Raw genomic sequence first — 18263 nt, forward strand, 5'->3', positions numbered from 1 at the left:
TAGTGAATTGAATGACTGAGTGATGTGTTGATGTCCTGGAAACCAGTGCTTCAGCTAGCTGCCTAATGTAGCCCTGACATCGCTACATTAACTGGCTGATGACTGCAGAGCCTATTTTACCCTATTATCCACATAAACCCATTAGTCCTATTCACTTCTAATGTTTCCCAAGATTTGTACACAAACATTTAAAATAATTACATTTGTAAATACTGGGTTTAACATGATAGTGACTACTTACATAGTAAATCAAATCATGGTGCTGTCACCTGGTCAGTTGCCTCTAAAACAACAAAAGTGTACTTCATAGGTTTTAGTTTAATGAAAGATCATATTGAATGACAGGTAATTAACAGTGAAGAATGCACAATCAATACAGTTTGATTAAATACAAACACACTTTCATTTAGAAACATTTCTATTGGCTCACCTTTTAAAGACATTAGATACATTGATGATTTAAATATCACTTTAGCATGAATCACACTCTCACTCAGCAGATGTTTCATTATTTGTCCTCTTCCTAACAGAGAGAAATTTCTATGAAATACTGAGCTTGAAGTTAGTTCCTTGCTGTGCATCAGTGCACTAAAAGGATGAATTGGGTAAAATTATTAAATGAGAGTTAATACCATTTCATCACTGACTGACAAAAAAAATGTCTCTGCTTTCAATCCAAGTTAATGTAAAGAGACTTTATACCAGTTCATTTTGTATAATTTCCTGGCTCTGGCAATTAGACCGCTTTAACACAATGTAAATAACAGCTGGTATTTTCAAATAGTGTTTAAAAAAAATAAAAACAGTAGTTTTCTTAATATTTGTCAATATTGCTCTATACATTTATAAAGTCCCTATACATGGATTTTTTTTTTACCAGAAAATAAATAAATATTAATAATACATAGAAATTACATGGCTCCACATGTAAACTTAAAAAAAATGTAATTATGCTATAATAGTTTCATTTTACAGAGAGAAAGGCAAAAAAAACAGATCATTGTGTAAATATGCCACTAAACATGTAATATAAAAAGCATTTGGGTATTACGGAAAAGCATTTGCAATGGTAAAATCACACAGCAACATTTTAAGGATCAATATAAAACCCGATGTACATAAATCCTAAAATAAAACAAAACAGGTGTGAAGTCGCTTTTGGCACAATGTTGCAATTATCCACATTTTTTTTTCCAGGGTCAGGGACTGGTGTGAAATGAAGTGTTGGAAAGTGACTGAAATTGGGCTATCTAGTGGTGGGTGCATTTCTTAATAGAAATTGCCTAATAGCTATGCTCATTAAGCTTAAACCTAATTAACACATTACTCACTGACAGGAGTATTGAGATACTCACAGTCAGATTCATTATGGCAAATGCAGATGAAGTGTGAATAAAACAGCAAAAACGAACATATCCCTCAGAGGTTTTAAATGATGTGAAAGAACACTCGTGTCAAACTGAGGTAAATACACACCATTTCTTCAGAGAGAAAGAAATGTGTATTTCCTGGTAGAAATCACAACAGACACTGACTATAGTTTAGCACAGGGATGTCCACTTTGGCTGCTGGAGATCTAATGTCTCTGGGTTTAAACCCAGACTTGGGTCAATATTGGTGAGGCATTTGTGTATTCTCTCCATGTCTAAGTGGGTTTCCTCACACAGTCCAAAAACACAAGATTGTAGATAGACTGGCTGTTCAAAATATCCATAGGTGTGATTGTACTGGTGACTGTGTGAGTGTGTGATGTCCAATGATGGACTGGGACCCTGTTTAGAATGTGTTTCTGCCTTGCACCCAACGATTCCCGGTAGGTTTAGAAACATTGACTTATTTTCCCATTAAGTTAGGCTTGTTTTACTGTAGAATGGTAGAACTCCAGGGCTAGATTTGAGCAGTTTTGGTTTGAAGCAGCACTGTCCATTCTCAGCCAGCAGCCTCCTGCTTCAGTCTCTCCAGCACCTTCTCTTTAGTAATGGAGGCAGTGACTTTAATGATTTTCTCTCTTGATTTACTACCCTGAAAAACATACACACACACACACACACACACACATTTAAATGAAGAGAAGATGATGAAACAGAATGTGAATAAACTTTTGTTCAAGGTGAGTCATATTATTAGTGACTAACAGTCCACTTTACATCACTATAATGTCTTATGTGTACCTTATCTAATGCTACTTCACTCTTTTTTAGCTCCAGCACTTTGGCTAAATACCGCACCAGCTCAGCATTGGCCTCTCCGTCAGTGGGTGGTGCAGCAATAGCGACCCCCACAGCTTCTGTGGACACATCTAAAATCATAACAACAATCCTGAGCACTCATTTATCCTTCAACAATCAACATTTAAAAAATTTAAATAGAAAATGAAAGAAAGATGGAAGAAAAAGTAAGAAAAAATACACAAGAGAAAAGGAAAAGGACTAAATATACGAGGAAAAAAACAAAGTAAGGAAGTAGAAAAAAGGGGGTAAACAAGAAAATGGGAAGAAAAAAAAAATCATGGGATAAACAAATAAAAAATGATCAGTTTAAAAAGCTATAAGATACTTTAAGTGAGGCCAAAGCATTTCCACTGTAATAATGAAAGATTTTGCCCTCTTTGAATGATGCAAATATAGCGTAAAACTAGTTAATTTTTCAAGATTTTTTTTATAGTGCTCTAATTTCTCTGCATATATGAATACACTCAATGTTTGAGAGATCTGTCAGCAGTAAGCAAGGAAGGCAGGACTTTCTCAGAGTTAACTGATAATGACAGACAAACCTGTTACAGCGTTCTGTTTTGCTCCAGGTTTAGCATGAACAGCAATAGTGAGCTCGCCATCTCTAAGAGTGGAGACAGGTCCACACGGAGCTTCTGGTTGTTTCTGGGAGCTTTTAGTCTGGGGAGAGGACATGATGTAGTTTTACATAGTTTTTCCATCATCAAAGTCTTCTGAAAAGGGATATATTCATTCATTCATTATCTGTAACCCTTATCCAGTTCAGGGTCTGGAGCCTACTCAAAATCATTGAGCACAAGGCAGGAATACACCCTGGAGGGGACGCCAGTGCTTCATAGAGCAACACACACACATTCGCTAAAAGGGATATAGCTGTGCAGAAAATGTTGCACCATGTTGCTAATGTGGAGCACTGGAAGATATTTCAAGATCTTCACAAATTGTTTTTACAGATTACAATTAAAATAAGCTGTGAATCTTGAGAGAGAAAATATTATATGGAGCCCTGCTTAAGATAAAAATAAACTCTTTCTAATAAGGGGTGAGAACGACTTATCTAGCTAGTAGTTGAAACAACAGTTATTTCGTTCCCCCGACTTATTATTATTCTCATTAATTCGCACACACGCCTTAATTAATTTTTAAAGAATATCACTAGCAGATTTTGAAAACTTTTATCTTTAGATTTAAAGCAATTTAAGTACTGACATCAAAATAACAGTATAAACATTAACTGATAGTGTCATTGCACGTGTCAGCTGCAGTTCTGAGTGAATTGCAGACCTCTAACTGTTTCAACATAAGTTTCATGTTGTTGTTGAACAGTAACATGAATAAACAGTGACAGAATGAGAGTTTACCGCTTTGTCTTTTTTGGGCATCTTGCTTTGAGAGAAGCTCCTCTGGACTTTCAGCTCAGACACAGCTGCACAGCCCCTTCCCTCACTGAGCGAAAACACGGCAGCTCTGTAAAGATTACAGCGGAGAATCTGACCATACATGAAGCTGTAATGATATAATTAATGACAACAATTAAGACTGAGCCACAAATATTCGTTACTCTTTAATAAACCTCAGCGAACAGGTAAACACCGAAGCTAAAGCAGACAACACTCACTGCGCAGGACGCATAAAATGCTAAACCTTTGGTCATCAACGCTGCGTCCTAAATGCGCAGGAGGGTAGAATAGAAACCCCACTCCGGTCAACAATTAAACCCCGAGAAACTGTTCATCAAGATTAGTTTGTAAAAGATATTTTCAATTTCTAATGCCGTATAAGTGTCTTAGACGCAACTCCACAGCTTTATGTCCACCCACTGCTCTACTAACCTGTAAGTCTCAGAAGTCCTGCAAGTTGACAGGATTGGGTATGGTGTTTGGTTGTCATTTTATGATGTAAGAAATACTGGCTGTCTGAATCTGCCCATTTTAATACTGTGGTTTCCAAGGGGAAATGCAGCAAAGGCATATGTCAAAAATGTTTGTCAAAAAGTATATATAAATAATATTGGCTGTATTATCATGATAAAAACAAAACTAAAGAGGGCCTTTAAAGGGTGCATATCCTGACTCTTTCTGTTTCTTTATTTTTCCTTTTATGTCCACTTTTGACCTGTGGTGGCAAATTTAGGTAAAGAATTCTCAGAATTTACTCTCAAATATCCGACACCTCTGAGGCTAATTTTAGACAATTAGAGAAGTCAGGTTTCAAGTGGTTTTATGTATCAAAATCAATGCATTTTAACTTGACATTGTAATGTTCCATCCTCTCATACTCTTAGAAATAAATATTTTATTTATTTATTTATTTATTTATATTATTTATATAAATTATTATATAATTTTATTTATTATTTATTTATTTAACCATAAATCTCAGGCCTTGTTCAATAAGTCTACTAAACAATCTGTTTAACTTCAAGTATCAGTGGTTAGACATAACTCTAAAGCTGAATAGCATACCTGTAATTATGTGAGATTTTTCAAGACATGATTAATACTATGAATGTAAAACAAACTGTGTTTTGCAGATTTGTTTCCTTATATGGAACATATGCACCCGTGAGTGGTTGGTGTGTTTTGGAGGGATTGGTATGTTATGGAGATATGGATGTAAGTCAAAGTATGTCCAAGACAAGTAAAAGTATAAGTAAAACATATAGTATAGGTTATTATGAGTGAATCAGCCTGTACAGTGCTACCTGTAGTTGTAAGTAAAATGGTAACAGTACTGGGATATTAGATTAGTAATCTTTTGTATTCTTTATTGTTTTACTACTACTACCACTATCTCTCTTTCCCTGCTGCTCTTCTTTAAAACTGTAAGGCGTAAATGTGCCTCTTCTTTTCTGTCTACAACTTAGTAACCAAAGGCCCCTCCTAGTTCTATAAATTAGGCTTCTCTGTCCCTCCTCCATCTGCAGGGGCAAAGCCCGCGGTCAGAAAGACCCAGCAAACACTTTCCCTCAATCTTTCAAGGAGCAGTTAGAGAGTCATCTCTACAAAGTGTACACTACATGTCGAGAAGTTATGGGATATTTTTTACTCTAGCAGATTTCAACATCTCTGGAAGGTCTCTGGTGGTGTGTAACAACAGTCGTAGGTAACCAAGTACATCAAAGAGACACACGATCATAATGGAAAATACAGCAAATCCAGAATCTGATGACAATCCTTATCTCTGGTAAGTCTGTTTTTTTCTATATTTTTTATGGGTTATTTCCATTTTATTTGTTGGAATAAATGTTAAACTGCCACGACTAAAAATATCCACACTCTCTTTTATCGAAGCAGTCAGAAACAAGTTCAGACCTAGGCTTAGAAACACTTTTAAGCTGTGCAGAAAATTGGTAACCTTGTCAAAACTTAAGACCCATGCTACTAATACTTCAAGACCAGACTTGCCCCAGAGTAGACAAATCCCAGGCTCCCCACTCTCAGTGTTTTTACACTGCTGTTTCATTGTTTCTATAAACATAAATAGGTGACTTCTATTCATTTCTCCTATTCTCGTTACACCTGGGAATATATAATATATAATCATAAATTGTACATCACCAGTTTTGAAGTTTTAATTTAATTTAAAAACACCAGATATTCTTTAGAATTTGTTAGAATTGGTAGAATGAATCAATGGACCAATAGAAATGCTCCAAAATTTGTCAGAATTAAAAACAATAATTTACATAGAAAAAATTTTTTCTCTTTCTCCTATTAAGTTGCCATTGTAGATATATGAAGTTTTATTCTGGCATTGTATATATGAGACTATACTGCAGTCAGTATCATTAAAAGTACTGTCATGAAATTCACTTGTTTAGTTTTCAGAGAACGCCTTCTCTACGTCGTAAATGGAGAAAACGCTATGGAGGCTTGGATGGCAACAAACTGCTGGAGCCCAATAAGGAGGAGGACATGAGAGGTACACGCCTACTCTCAGCTAAGCACAAGTGTATAATTTGGAAGCAGTCTGTGTGGCTTTTTGGTGATTTTTCAGGACATGACTGTGGTTGTACTTCCACTTAGGAATTGTTGTTTCACACTAACCTAGGGCCAGTTTTTCAGACCCAAATCCAGCCAAAGTCAAAGCACAAAACTGATCAGAGCTGAACATAAAAAGAGACACTTTGCTGTTCTAATTGAGTTTTAACTGGGAGCTATTGTAAGCAGCCACTTTTAACTGGGAAATGGTTAGAGTTTGGGCCAGTGAATGTTTTGGGAGAAAGCGGGTGTGCCCTGGAGGGAAATCAACTCCAGACGAGGTGATGTAGTGTCTGTTTTTTGTGTAAATATATTTCTCTGACCTCTGTGCAATCTTTATTTTACTTCAGGAATTTTTGGTTGTGATTTTCCCATTGTTTTCCCTCTTTCTGTCCCTTTGACCTCAAAGAGGAATCTGATGTGTAACATGTAGTTCCTATAAGCGGGTGGGTTTTTTAACTTATTAAACATGCGCTCTACTCATAATACTGAAAATAACATTCTCCTGCCCTTAACTGCACTGGGGAAGGTTATTGGAAATTTACTCCTGTAATTACCATGGACGTCTAATTAGAATCATGAAAGGATTCTCCGTTTTCTTTTTTGAGGTTCCTTTAAAGAGGTCTTGCTTTGTTCTCTGGTCCTGAAGCTCTGAACATACTGCTTTTAAGACCAACTGAGACTTCAGACATTCAAATATGCCACTGTATTGTTTAGCAGATTAAATATAGTCTGACTGTCACTCTTTTTATGAATGTCACTTTACTTTGATGATGGGCTTCTTTAATTATTGCCAAGCCTAGACCCAAAGAACTGGCAATGGTATGTGTGTATAAATTGGTCTGGAATGTGCCAATATAGTTTGGCCCAGAATCAACTTCCTGTACCAACATTGTGCTTTCATGGGTCTTTTTTTCCTCAAAAGTGGCATGAGGGAGCTATGCAGGCCTTTTTATTCTGTAAAACCATTTATTAGTTTTTGTGTTTAAATATTTGATCAGGCCAAAAACATAAATAAAAAAATTATAATCATGCAGCAGATTATAGCCACGCAAAGGATATTATTTAATAGCAAATGTTATATATAAAATAAAATACAGTTAAATACTTTAATCTATATACAGACTATAAGCAGGTGAATTTGGATTGGTTTTTGTGATGTCACAAAAAAATAAATACATTTACATCCATTCATCCTAAAGCAGTTTCGTATTGAAACTGAGCTGCTTTTATATAAGTCAAAAATTGGCCAAATTGGATGAACGATACAATTCAGGTAAAGGTTAAAAAACATTTTAAGAGACAAAAGAAAGATTACAGTTACAGATTTACATAAAGTCATACAAATGTAATTAGTGGACATCAGAAAAAAACTATATGCAAAATTATGCAAAATATGGGTTCTTCCAAGTCACTGTCTGGAAATAATGCAACCATAAAGTAAAAAACATTTAAAAAATTTGAGAGTGTCTTGACTTCTTGTTCTACACAGAGAGTGCTCTCAAAGTCACTGAGATACAGAGGAATCTTGAACCTTTCCATCATTTTTTAATATTTGTATTATTATTATTAATGGAAAAAACTATGCATTGGTTTTCTTGAAAGTACTTGAATCAAATAAGGCACCTTCAAAAACCAATGCAAATCTACCGTACATTTGATTAAACAAAAGTAGCTCAAGAAAACAACACACTGACTTTAACCACCCTTCTGTCTGTTGCCTTTGTTCTTAAATAACTCCAAATTGCTACTGAGATTGAAAATAGAAATTGCAATCACTCACACCAGCTTCACCACGATGGCTGGTTTTATTGTGCTATTGCTTGGATTCAGAGGTTTTAGGTTTTGGGAGGGACAACAACACAGCTAACAATATCTGAAACTTGTGAATGTATGAAAGAGGCCTCATCTTTTTAAAAACAAATTCTATAAGTATTCTTCATTTATGAACATTAGATTTTAAGCCACAGATTCTCAATGTGGCCCTTCTACAGTTTTAATTATTTGTCTTTATTTTCTCCACTGCCAGAGAATGGCGTGATGACAGATGGCCTCCTGGAAAAGAATGCAGGCCCAATAAGGAGTACAGAAGCTCAGGTGTGTGTCTGGGAGACATGCTTTGTCCTGCTGCTACCACATTCACACACATAAAGCCTAATGCATGGAATGGAAAACACTGAGCTGTCCTCTTTTTAAAAACCTAAGATGTGCAAACGTTATTTTTGGATATAATCACAAGCAAGCATTATAATACACATGGTGTAGCATTGTCAGGGTTGTCGAATAAGCCTAGACAAACTTGTCTGTGCAAAAGTAATAAGCTAGGACTAAGCCAACATATCCTGTAATAAAAGCAGCCCTTCAGGCACTGTTTGCTGTTGCTGTTGTCAGCTGACTCAACACATTTGTCAGCCGTCATTTTACCTTGTAAAGGTAACAATTAGTTTTTCCTTTCAATGAGCAGCACCTGCACTCACTTAGACTTCAAAGAGCTGTCTGGATGCAGCCTTAAAGTCTGCAAAATGTGCATGTCTTACATATCATGCCAATTGGTGGCCATAACTACTGCCATTTACACTTGCTGTTTATCCAGACCCAGGAGGGAAGTGTTCTTTTATGAAAAACAGAGGAAGAATCTTCCGATATAAGCTGGATTTCAAAAATAAACATTGTGTGTGCAAGATGAAAACAATATTGCACTTCTCTATATGTTTGTGTTGTGTGTAATAATGTTTTTAATGTCTCCAGGAGACTAGTCAGTCAAGGAACATTCCACATTCAGTGCCAAGAAATGCCATGACATCTCAGAGGCCTGTCAGCTTTGTGGCTCCAGGCTCAACAGGTAAACTCAATAACAAACTAAGTCTACTGTGTAAGAGTAGTGCAATGTCATGCATATTACACTGATATTACATTTACTAACACAGAATCCTTGGGCACAAGGCAGGAACACACCCTGGAGGGGGTGCCAGTCATTTGCAGGGCGACACACCAACACACTCACACATAAACGCACACACTCACACCTACGGACACTTTTGTCACCAACACCTGCCGACATGTGTTTTTTGGACCGTGGTTGGAAACCGGAGCTTCAATATTAACAATATTAAGATCTACAGTGCCTTGCGTAAGTATTCGGCCCCTTGAACTTTTCAACCTTTTGCCACATTTCAGGCTTCAAACATATTTTACTTTTCTAAAAAAAAAAAAAAAAAAAAAAAAAATTATTACATTTATTTATTTGCACTTATATTTTGACTGATATTGAGAAATTATCCAAATTATAGACTGAAGTTAAAACATTTGTTTTAAATACATTTTTTGAATATCCATAATTCATGTGTCATTAGCATGAATTACCATGGACATAATGTCATTAGCATGCTGCCTAAACATTTTTTGTATTACCTTATTCTTGGCTATAAAAGCCCATCTTTGAACAACGTTATTCCTGATCAGATTTACCATGTTTTGTCTAATCTAATCATGTTGTCATCTCATATGCTTAAAAATATCTATTATTTAAAGTTTTACAAAACTGGCCAACACAATGCTGGAATCAATCTGTCATCTGTTTGATTTTAAAGTACAAACCGGATTCCAAAAGAGTTGGGACACAACAAATTGTGAATAAAAACTGAATGCAATGATGTGGAGGTGCCAACATCTAATATTTTATTCAGAATAGAACACAAATCACAGATCAAAAGTTTAAACTGAGAGAATGTATCATTTTAAGGGAAAAATATGTTGTTTTAAAATTTCATGGCGTCAACAAATCCCAAAAAAGTTGGGACAAGGCTATTTTTTACCACTGTGTGGCATCTCCCCTTCTTCTTACAACACTCAACAGATGTCTGGGGACAGAGGAGACCAGTTTCTCAAGTTTAGAAATAGGAATGCTCTCCCATTCATGTCTAATACAGGCCTCTAACTGTTCAATCGTCTTGGGCCTTCTTTGTACCACCTTCCTCTTTATGATGCACCAAATGTTCTCTATAGGTGAAAGATCTGGACTGCAGGCTGGCCATTTCAATACCTGGATCCTTCTCCTACGTAGCCATGATGTTGTGATTGCTGCAGAATGTGGTCTGGCATTATCTTGTTGAAAAATGCAGGGTCTTCCCTGAAAGAGATGACGTCTAGATGGGAGCATATGTTGTTCTAGAACCTGAACATAGTTCTCTGCATTAATGCCTTTCCAGACATGCAAGCTGCCCATGCCACAAGTACTCATGCAACCCCATACCATCAGTGATGCAGGCTTCTGAACGGAGCGTTGATAACAACTCGGGTTATCCTTGTCCTCTCTGGTCCGGATGACATGGCGTCCCAGTGTTCCATAAAGAACTTCAAATCTTGACTCATCTGACCACAGAACAGTCTTCCATTTTGCCACACTCCATTTTAAAAGACCCCTGGCCCAGTGCAAACGTCTGAGCTTGTGGAGCTTGCTTAGAAATGGCTTCCTCTTTGCACTGTAGAGTTTCAGCTGGCAATGGCGGATGGCACGGTGGATTGTGTTTACTGACAATGCTTTCAGGAAGTATTCCTGAGCCCATTCTGTTATTTCCTTGACAGTGGCATTCCTGTTTGAGGTGCAGTGACGTCTAAGGGCCCGGAGATCATGAGCATCCAGTAGAGTTTTACGGCCTTGACCCCTACGCACAGCAATTGTTCCAGATTCTCTGAATCTTTGATGATGTTGTGCATGGTTGATGATGATAACTTAAAAGTCTTTGCTATTTTACACTGGGTAACACCATTCTGGTATTGCTGCACTATCTTTCTGCACAACAATGGTGGAATTGGTGATCCTCTTACCATCTTGGCTTCAGAGAGACACTGACACTCTGAGAAGCTCTTTTTATACCCAATCATGTTGTCAATTGACCTAATTAGTGTTAATTGGTCTTCCAGCTATTCATTATATGCTCAATTTTCTTTTTCCAGCCACTTACTGCTACTTGTCCCAACTTTTTTTGGGATTTGTTGACACTGAAATTTTGAATCAACATATTTTTCCTTTAAAATGTTACATTTACTCAGATTAAACTTTTGATCTGTCATCTATGTTCTATTACGAATAAAAGATTGACATTTGCCATCTCCACATCATTGCATTCAGTTTTTTTTCACAATCTGTTTAGTGTCCCAACTTTTTTGGAATCCGGTTTTTAAAGATTTTTTTCTAAATATCATCAGTATATTGAGCTGTGGGTCAGGTATCACTTTTTTTTAACTTATTATTATTATTACTGCTGTTGTTAACCGTACTTCCAGCGTGAGCTTTATCTCTGTCCAAAAAAAAAACAGCCCTAAATTTCTACTGCCAGCTAAAATTGCAGTGTCCTACTTTGCTACCCAGGCATACCAGCTTTTATCAGCAATGGTGGCACAAAAGCATCTGTCCTCCAGGCGGAGCAGGACCGGACCCAGTCCGCTCAGCCCTGGCCCAATGTCAGCAGCCGGACGGACATGCAGCACAGCCAGTCAAAGAGAAAAGTGTAAGTTCAGCATCTTACTCACATAATCACTTCACATGCCCAGGCCTTAATCTTCTTAAGATAACTTTGTTCTCACTGAGCCATTTCTGTGATGCACACATTGTCCACTGTTCTGTCCAGGGCTGCTGATGTGTTGTTTGACAGCTTTGCCTCCGGTGGAAGGGTCAGCACCCATCATTTGTTTGAGGTACCAAAAAAATTTAAAATTACACAACCAAGCCACTAACAATGATTTAAACTTGAGGATGTTAGAAGCTGTCATTTCTACCAATAGACCCTGTGGAGTACTGGTGTTTTACGCACTGATCCACGGATTAAAGATTGTTATGCACTGATGAAAAAACTGCAAGACGCTGATGGGGCAGTGGACAGTAACACTTTCCAAAGGTCACGATAAACTCTTTAAATCTACACTCAGATTCTGTATTCAGTAAACAGAAATAAAGGTGATGTCACACACCTACATCTCATAAAGTTGGCTCTACTTTCCTCTGGACACCCCGCAGGTGTGTAACAGGCTTCGTGTCTTTCATCCTGAAGGCTGTGCAAGGCAGATTTGTCATTCCAGATTTCTCCATGTTTGCTGAGGAGACTCAAAAGTTGTTTATCAAATGTAAACACCTGTCTTCTGTGAAGGTGTGTGACTTTATCTCAGTTTTGCTCCATTATATAAATTAAGGACCTTGTCATCTTAGTGTGACAGTAGTCTGTTATTGACTTTGAGCTGTATTCCTCAACAGGAGAAAGAAGAGGGGAGTGAGGGCAGTGGAAAATGGGGCGTTTCAATCTGCACAGTGGATGGTCAGAGGTACTTAAGCTGATCTTTGAAGTAAACATTTTGAATCATCAGTAAATAACTATTTTACTTGAAGTAAGTTGATGTTCTTACACATAAAGCTGGCAAAGAACCACTTTTAGTTCCCTAAAGTTCCTAACCTTTCAAGAGTTAGTCATAAATTCTTTTTCCCAGTTTTCCCGTTAGTCGTTGTCAACCTGAGATGCCCCCAGTCACACTCAAAACCAAGAGGGTAACATGAAATATGTGCCTTATCTGTTGACATGTGAAGCCAGCTATTGCCCCTTTTCAAACAGCGGCTGACACAACACCACTGGACAGCTTGATGTGCTGGAGAAAAACAACAGTAGCCCAGATTTGCTACTACTGCCAACAAATGCCTGCACTGGTTTGCACTGTGCTTGTGCATTGGGGAGAGGAGGATGCCATCCCATCCACCCAGATGCTTGAGGCATCACCAGAGATCAAATGAGGGCAGTCAATCAGGGCAGTCACTGGAGACTAATGATTAAGGGGGCTAAGCTTTAACCAGGGGGGTCTAGGGGTAATTGCCTAATAGCAGCAAATTTCTTTGACGAGGTACAAATTAAGCAAAGCCACAAGGAGCTGCTGTCTTTACAAAAATATTTTGAATGTCTCTCTTTGTTTTTCCAGGTAGAAAAACAAAACTAAGTTGTGAACTGTTAACTAGTTTTATATAGATATCTGTAAAATACATAAACATCAACTCAGTCTGCCCTAAATACTGCAGTGTTTTATGCATTAACATTGTTTACTGGCTTTTCAGCAGGCTTACTTTACATTCATCAATAATCAGCTTTCCTCTGCCAGCATGATGCTATTTCAACTAGTAAATCGTCTTTTCAATTCAATTAAAAATTCTTCTTTACTTTTGTCTTGAAATTAGGCTTGCTGTCAGGCAGCATATATCATGTGCGTATTTTGCAAACAAATTAATACAGACCGACAGCCAATGGAGTCAAAAGGAAATTCAGTAACAGAAGCAGCTCCCCCAGGTCCTATTTCGCTCAAGTTTCATTACATTGTTAATATGGAGACAGAGAGAACCATTGTTGAAAATGAAACATTTCATTTTTGCACATTTCTTTTTCAAACATGGTTCTTTAGATTACTAATGACAATTGATGTGACAATTGATTGATGACAATTTAAAAAGGGAAATATGTGGTCCTCTGTGACATTGGCTCTTTAAATAAGATGTCACCTGTGTTCATCAGGGCTGTTTTTTTTTATTTTTTTTTACTACTTCGGCTGTAGGCTCTCTCTAGGGGACTGGGCAGAGCCGTGTGTTCTGGGAGAGATCTCTTGGCCTCTTGTATATGGGCTTGCAGTGGATCAGCTGGGAGTTGACTATGTGCACAAATATGTTGGATTGGAGGAATATGCCAAATATGAGTCTCCTTTCATGCTGAGCAAACAAGGTAAAAGCAGTTTAATAAAAACAATGTTTTCTTAATGATTATTCTTTGCTTGTTTTGATTAAAGATCAAAGCTTTCCTCAACTATCTAGCCTTGGTTTCATTTCACCTATCTCTCTGGCATGATTTAAATGGTAAGCCACTTTAAATGAGAACATCTGCCAAATGTCTTAAATGTGAGTGTAAATTAATGTCTGATTGAAAACATTACAGCATGAACTATAGGTCAAATGCTTATGTCTACAGTGACACTAATGCCACCTTATATCTAACCACACAGACCACTTCCAAGTGATCAATCTTTGTGGATTAAACCAGATTTTGGCTTTGTGTTTTGGTTTCTGAACATAGGTTAATGTTAATCTTGGACAAAAGCAGGTCTTCATCACAGAATCTCCATTAAATCTGTAGGCCTGGTTTATTTGGTGTTTGAATAACATCTGTTTATACACTCTGTATTGATGTGGTTGGATCATCCTTGGCTTGCAGGTGTCCCTCACAGTCCTTTGGCAGAGACAGGAGCTATCATCAGCACATCACTGCTGCAGGTGAGGGCTAGTTTAAAACACATCATCACAGCAACACACGCACAAAAGGGTGTCTGTCTTTTTGCTGACATTTTCTTTCTTCTAGCAGTTAACCGCAAGGCCAGTTACAGAGGAAGAGGAAAAATATGAATCGGTAAGCATTTAAATCTAAAAGGTTACTTTTAGAACTTGTTAGCAATGTTTGCCTCATACCTTTCAGGGTCCTTCATAGGACTGTTTCACTATTTTTCACTTTAGCCACAAAGCCATATTGATAGGCTTTTTATTTATATTTTCAACTTACAAAAGATACAAAAATGTAGCTCATTAAAAGATAAAAGTGCACATCTTGGGAAAAGTAACGTAGTGTATATGTGGTGAAAATGACAATAATCTAATGCTTAATTTTTAATCAAGTTCCGAAATCTGATCTTCAGGTTCTGAATATTGTAAGGAGACTTTGTAACAAGGAACATGCCAATTTAAACTGTACAAGGTAAGTGTCTCCATAAATATCTCTGAATAATAATAAAATGCTGTTTGGTTTCATGCTGTTCATATTGCTTCAGTTACCAAGGCTTGAGAATGGACATCATTCGTCTCCATGCCCTTTCTTTTTATCTTCAGGAAAAGAAGGTAAACTCATCTGCATTTACTTGAATTTAATGGCCCACTTTCTATAGTTTTCTTGTATTTTAATTAATTAATAATTACAGAATTAACTATGTTAGCAACCTAGTTATATGAACTGTATCAGATGGGGTGAACAATAGATTTTGAACCAGTATTTACATAACGGAACTGGATTAGCAGTTAGAGACAATGAATGTATTAATTAATTCATATTTACATAATTACATTAAACACTTCTGTTGTTGTTTTTAAAGACATCTTTTTAAACAGTTATTTATCTTAATTCTTTCTAACCCGAGTTCTTGTTAATCCCTTACAGTGCTTTCCAGAAGGAGTTGACATAAATGCCACACTGGATCTACTGTTACAGGTAACCAACTTCTCAGCTCAGCTTTATAACACAGTGCAAATTACCAGCTCGGCTTGAAGATGTTATGCCTTTAGTGTTTGTCTACAGAAGTCACCTGTGAGTCCGGAGCTGCTTTAGCTGCTACTTTAGCCAATGGTGGTCTTTGCCCCATGTCTGGTGACCAGGTTCTCTCACCCTCCTCAGTTCGGAGTGTTCTGTCCATGATGCAGGTGGGAGGGATGAAAGATTACTCCAGAATATTCCACTTTAAGGTAAATGGGATTGATTGTTTTTTTTATTAGGATTATAAATGAGTAAAATGTATGTTACAGAATGCTGCTTCATAGGACATGTAGTATTACAGGGTGCATATCATATTACTTATATATTTACACGACGTGACGTGAGGACTGAAGCGTTTCGGGCCCAATGAGCAATTAACTAGTGCTATAGCACCACCTACTGGAAAGAGGCCAAATAAAAATGATATATATTGTAAAATGTTTTATCATAAAAAAATGTTCTAAGGGTCAGGCAGTGAATTTCATAACCATTTTGTGTAATATCTTCTCTGCTATTTACAAGCATTTAAATATTCAAACATTCCAATCACCACCACAGTTAAAAATTCTGACTCAATTACACTGTAATGATTTAATAGTATGAAAAATGTTGTGGCGAAAATATGCTTTACCTCAAAACACATCATGGTTTTACACTCCCTGCTCTGTAGACATCTGTGCCAGCCAAATCCAGCAGCTCTGGTATGGTGCTGATAGTAGTCCCTGGAGTTTTGGGCCTGGCATGCTGGTCACCTGAGTTGGATGCATATGGAAATTCCTGGAGAGGAGTGCACTTCTGCGAGGTAAGAATTAAATTAGGCCAGATAATGTTCTCAAAATTGGTATTGGTACATCATACAATCCTTGCATAGTTTAAAAAAGCTGGTGATTTATTATTATGTTTAAAAAAGAAAGAAGAATGGCAAGAATGAAGGTTAAATGTTTGGTTTAAATAAATAATTTGCTTGGTTACAGGAGCTGGTTTCTGCCTTCCAGCTTCACAGTTTCGACATCAGGACCCCTTTCAGACAAGTGCTGTCCTACAGACAGTGGAAAGTGGAATCTGAGGTCAGCTGAAATGTTATGGAATGATTTCAGTGTAACATTTCTTTGTGAGCTGGATATTGTGGACAATTAAGTGCCTTAATTTTCTTTGCTTTCTCAGGGTTACCAAATCATGAATGTCCTTTTGGCTGCTTACCGAGGGGACCTGCAGGCCTTAAGAAGGTAATGATATAATATAATAAAATATAATTTATTACAATATAATATAGATACATAAAGTAAAATAATGTTCCGATTATTCATAGAAGGTTCTGGTTTAAAAATATATATATTTTATGTTTTTATACCAAATAAATGTGCCAGAAATTAAGAGCTATATCAATGTATCATTTTCTAAAGCTGTTTTAAAGATGCCTTTGATTCACCTGATTACTTTTCGCATGAGTGACAATATTAGAAAACACCAGTGTAAATTCTTGAAGTAAATGCTTAGGGAAAATCAGTTCTGAGGTGAAAGATTTTAGCTCAGTGTAGATGTTGTGATTTGAGAGAAAACTGGCACTACATAATTTTTACAGACATTCCAAAAATAATGATTGGTGCAAATGCTGCAAAAACAAGTTCACACCTGCTCTGCTGACCTCTCTCACTCATTAGTAAACAGGATGCCTGACCTACTGTGATGTGTCATGCCTCACCTCGGCAGGTATTTCCTCTCTGGAGCAGATGTCAATGCCGTAGATTATGACGGAAGGTCTGCCCTACATGTGGCTGCCTCAGAAGGACGCCTTGAGGTCATCAAATTTCTGGTGGAGAACACAAGAGCCAACTGCACCCTGAAGGACAGGTAAAATTAAAAGACTATACATTAGTGATTAGAGAAATATCACGCGGGACATGTTGAAGTATTCCATTTTAACTTGGGATTGCATATTCTAATAAATGATAATGTTTTTTGACCTGGTGATGTGTTGTTGTTGACAGATGGGGCAACACAGCATTGCAGGAGGCTATGAGATGCAATCAAGGTCCTGCCACAGAGCTTCTAAAGAAGTACACAGACTATGAGGAGAGCTTATGATACAGCAGTGTCTGAGTCCAAGTCAGATAAATACAGTTAGTAATCAACAATGGTTGGAGGCCACTGTCATTTTCCTGCAATTTCTGACTGCAGTCAATGATGTACTATTGGTTTGTATGAGTAAGGACATTGTGGTGTGCTGAGTCCAATGTTTAGAGCAGATGAATAGCACATGGACTTATTCATTTCACATCTCTTCAAATCTCAAGAATGGTCCATGGTAACTTCACTGTTTGTTTAATAAATAATAAGCTGCATTATCTGATTAATCTCTGTTAGTGGTATTTGGTTTTGAAAACTAGCAGAAAGTTAAATGCTGAATGTAGGCTTTTTAGGCTATGAGACTGGGCTTAGTAAATATTCATTTAAATTGTAAATGTATTACATTGACTTAATGTTATACAGCAGCCGAAAAGCAATACTCACTCACACAGTGTATTCTTTGCAGCCAATCACAAGCCAGTCAAAGCCTATGACAGGCACTGATCAAGATTTGCTTAAGTTCTTCATGCATAAAAAATACATAACAAAAAACCAAAAAAATTTTTAAACTGAAGCAGAGCAAATGGCAGTAATTGTGCTGATTTATAACAGACATATTATACACCTTTTCCACTATTTAACAGAGTTCCCCTGGGCCACAATGA

The 18263-nt window shown here is 37.1% G+C and overlaps 2 protein-coding genes across 3 annotated transcripts; one reads left to right on the forward strand and one right to left on the reverse strand.

Moving 5' to 3' along the window:
- Positions 1 to 312: 312 nt before the first annotated feature.
- Positions 313 to 4122, reverse strand: c17h15orf40 (chromosome 17 C15orf40 homolog; the record flags this gene model as incomplete). Its single annotated transcript, XM_066649960.1, has 5 exons — positions 313 to 2022; positions 2172 to 2299; positions 2774 to 2891; positions 3593 to 3698; positions 4064 to 4122. Coding segments are annotated over 5 exons (504 nt in total), but the record flags the coding sequence as incomplete, so codon positions are not given.
- A 1166-nt stretch (positions 4123 to 5288) lies between these two features.
- Positions 5289 to 17857, forward strand: glsl (glutaminase like). Of its 2 annotated transcripts, none has more exons than XM_066650093.1 (21): positions 5289 to 5417; positions 6055 to 6155; positions 8244 to 8311; positions 8963 to 9056; positions 11586 to 11724; positions 11845 to 11911; positions 11999 to 12111; positions 12231 to 12360; positions 12465 to 12532; positions 13799 to 13962; positions 14449 to 14507; positions 14593 to 14640; positions 14924 to 14982; positions 15056 to 15122; positions 15439 to 15489; positions 15564 to 15740; positions 16202 to 16333; positions 16506 to 16598; positions 16696 to 16757; positions 17242 to 17382; positions 17520 to 17857. In XM_066650093.1, exons 1-21 carry the CDS (start codon positions 5371 to 5373, stop codon positions 17614 to 17616), a joined length of 1977 nt encoding a protein of 658 aa, XP_066506190.1. In that variant the 5' UTR covers positions 5289 to 5370; the 3' UTR covers positions 17617 to 17857. The 2 variants fall into 2 exon arrangements, with proteins under 2 accessions (XP_066506190.1, XP_066506191.1); XM_066650094.1 differs by having other exon boundaries at positions 14596 to 14640.
- Positions 17858 to 18263: the final 406 nt, after the last annotated feature.

Source organism: Hoplias malabaricus, chromosome 17 (assembly GCF_029633855.1).
Source record: "Hoplias malabaricus isolate fHopMal1 chromosome 17, fHopMal1.hap1, whole genome shotgun sequence".
In the NCBI taxonomy this organism is placed as follows: domain Eukaryota; kingdom Metazoa; phylum Chordata; class Actinopteri; order Characiformes; family Erythrinidae; genus Hoplias; species Hoplias malabaricus.

What these genes read in the sequence shown, in the direction of transcription:
- glsl (XM_066650093.1), top strand. Translation starts at nt 5,371, where the DNA reads ATGGAAAATACAGCAAATCCAGAATCTGATGACAATCCTTATCTCTG. An exon ending in TCAGCACATCACTGCTGCAG is followed by an intron (nt 14,508 to 14,592) that starts GTGAGGGCTAGT and finishes TCTTTCTTCTAG; the next exon opens with CAGTTAACCGCAAGGCCAGT. An exon ending in AAGAGGAAAAATATGAATCG is followed by an intron (nt 14,641 to 14,923) that starts GTAAGCATTTAA and finishes TCTGATCTTCAG; the next exon opens with GTTCTGAATATTGTAAGGAG.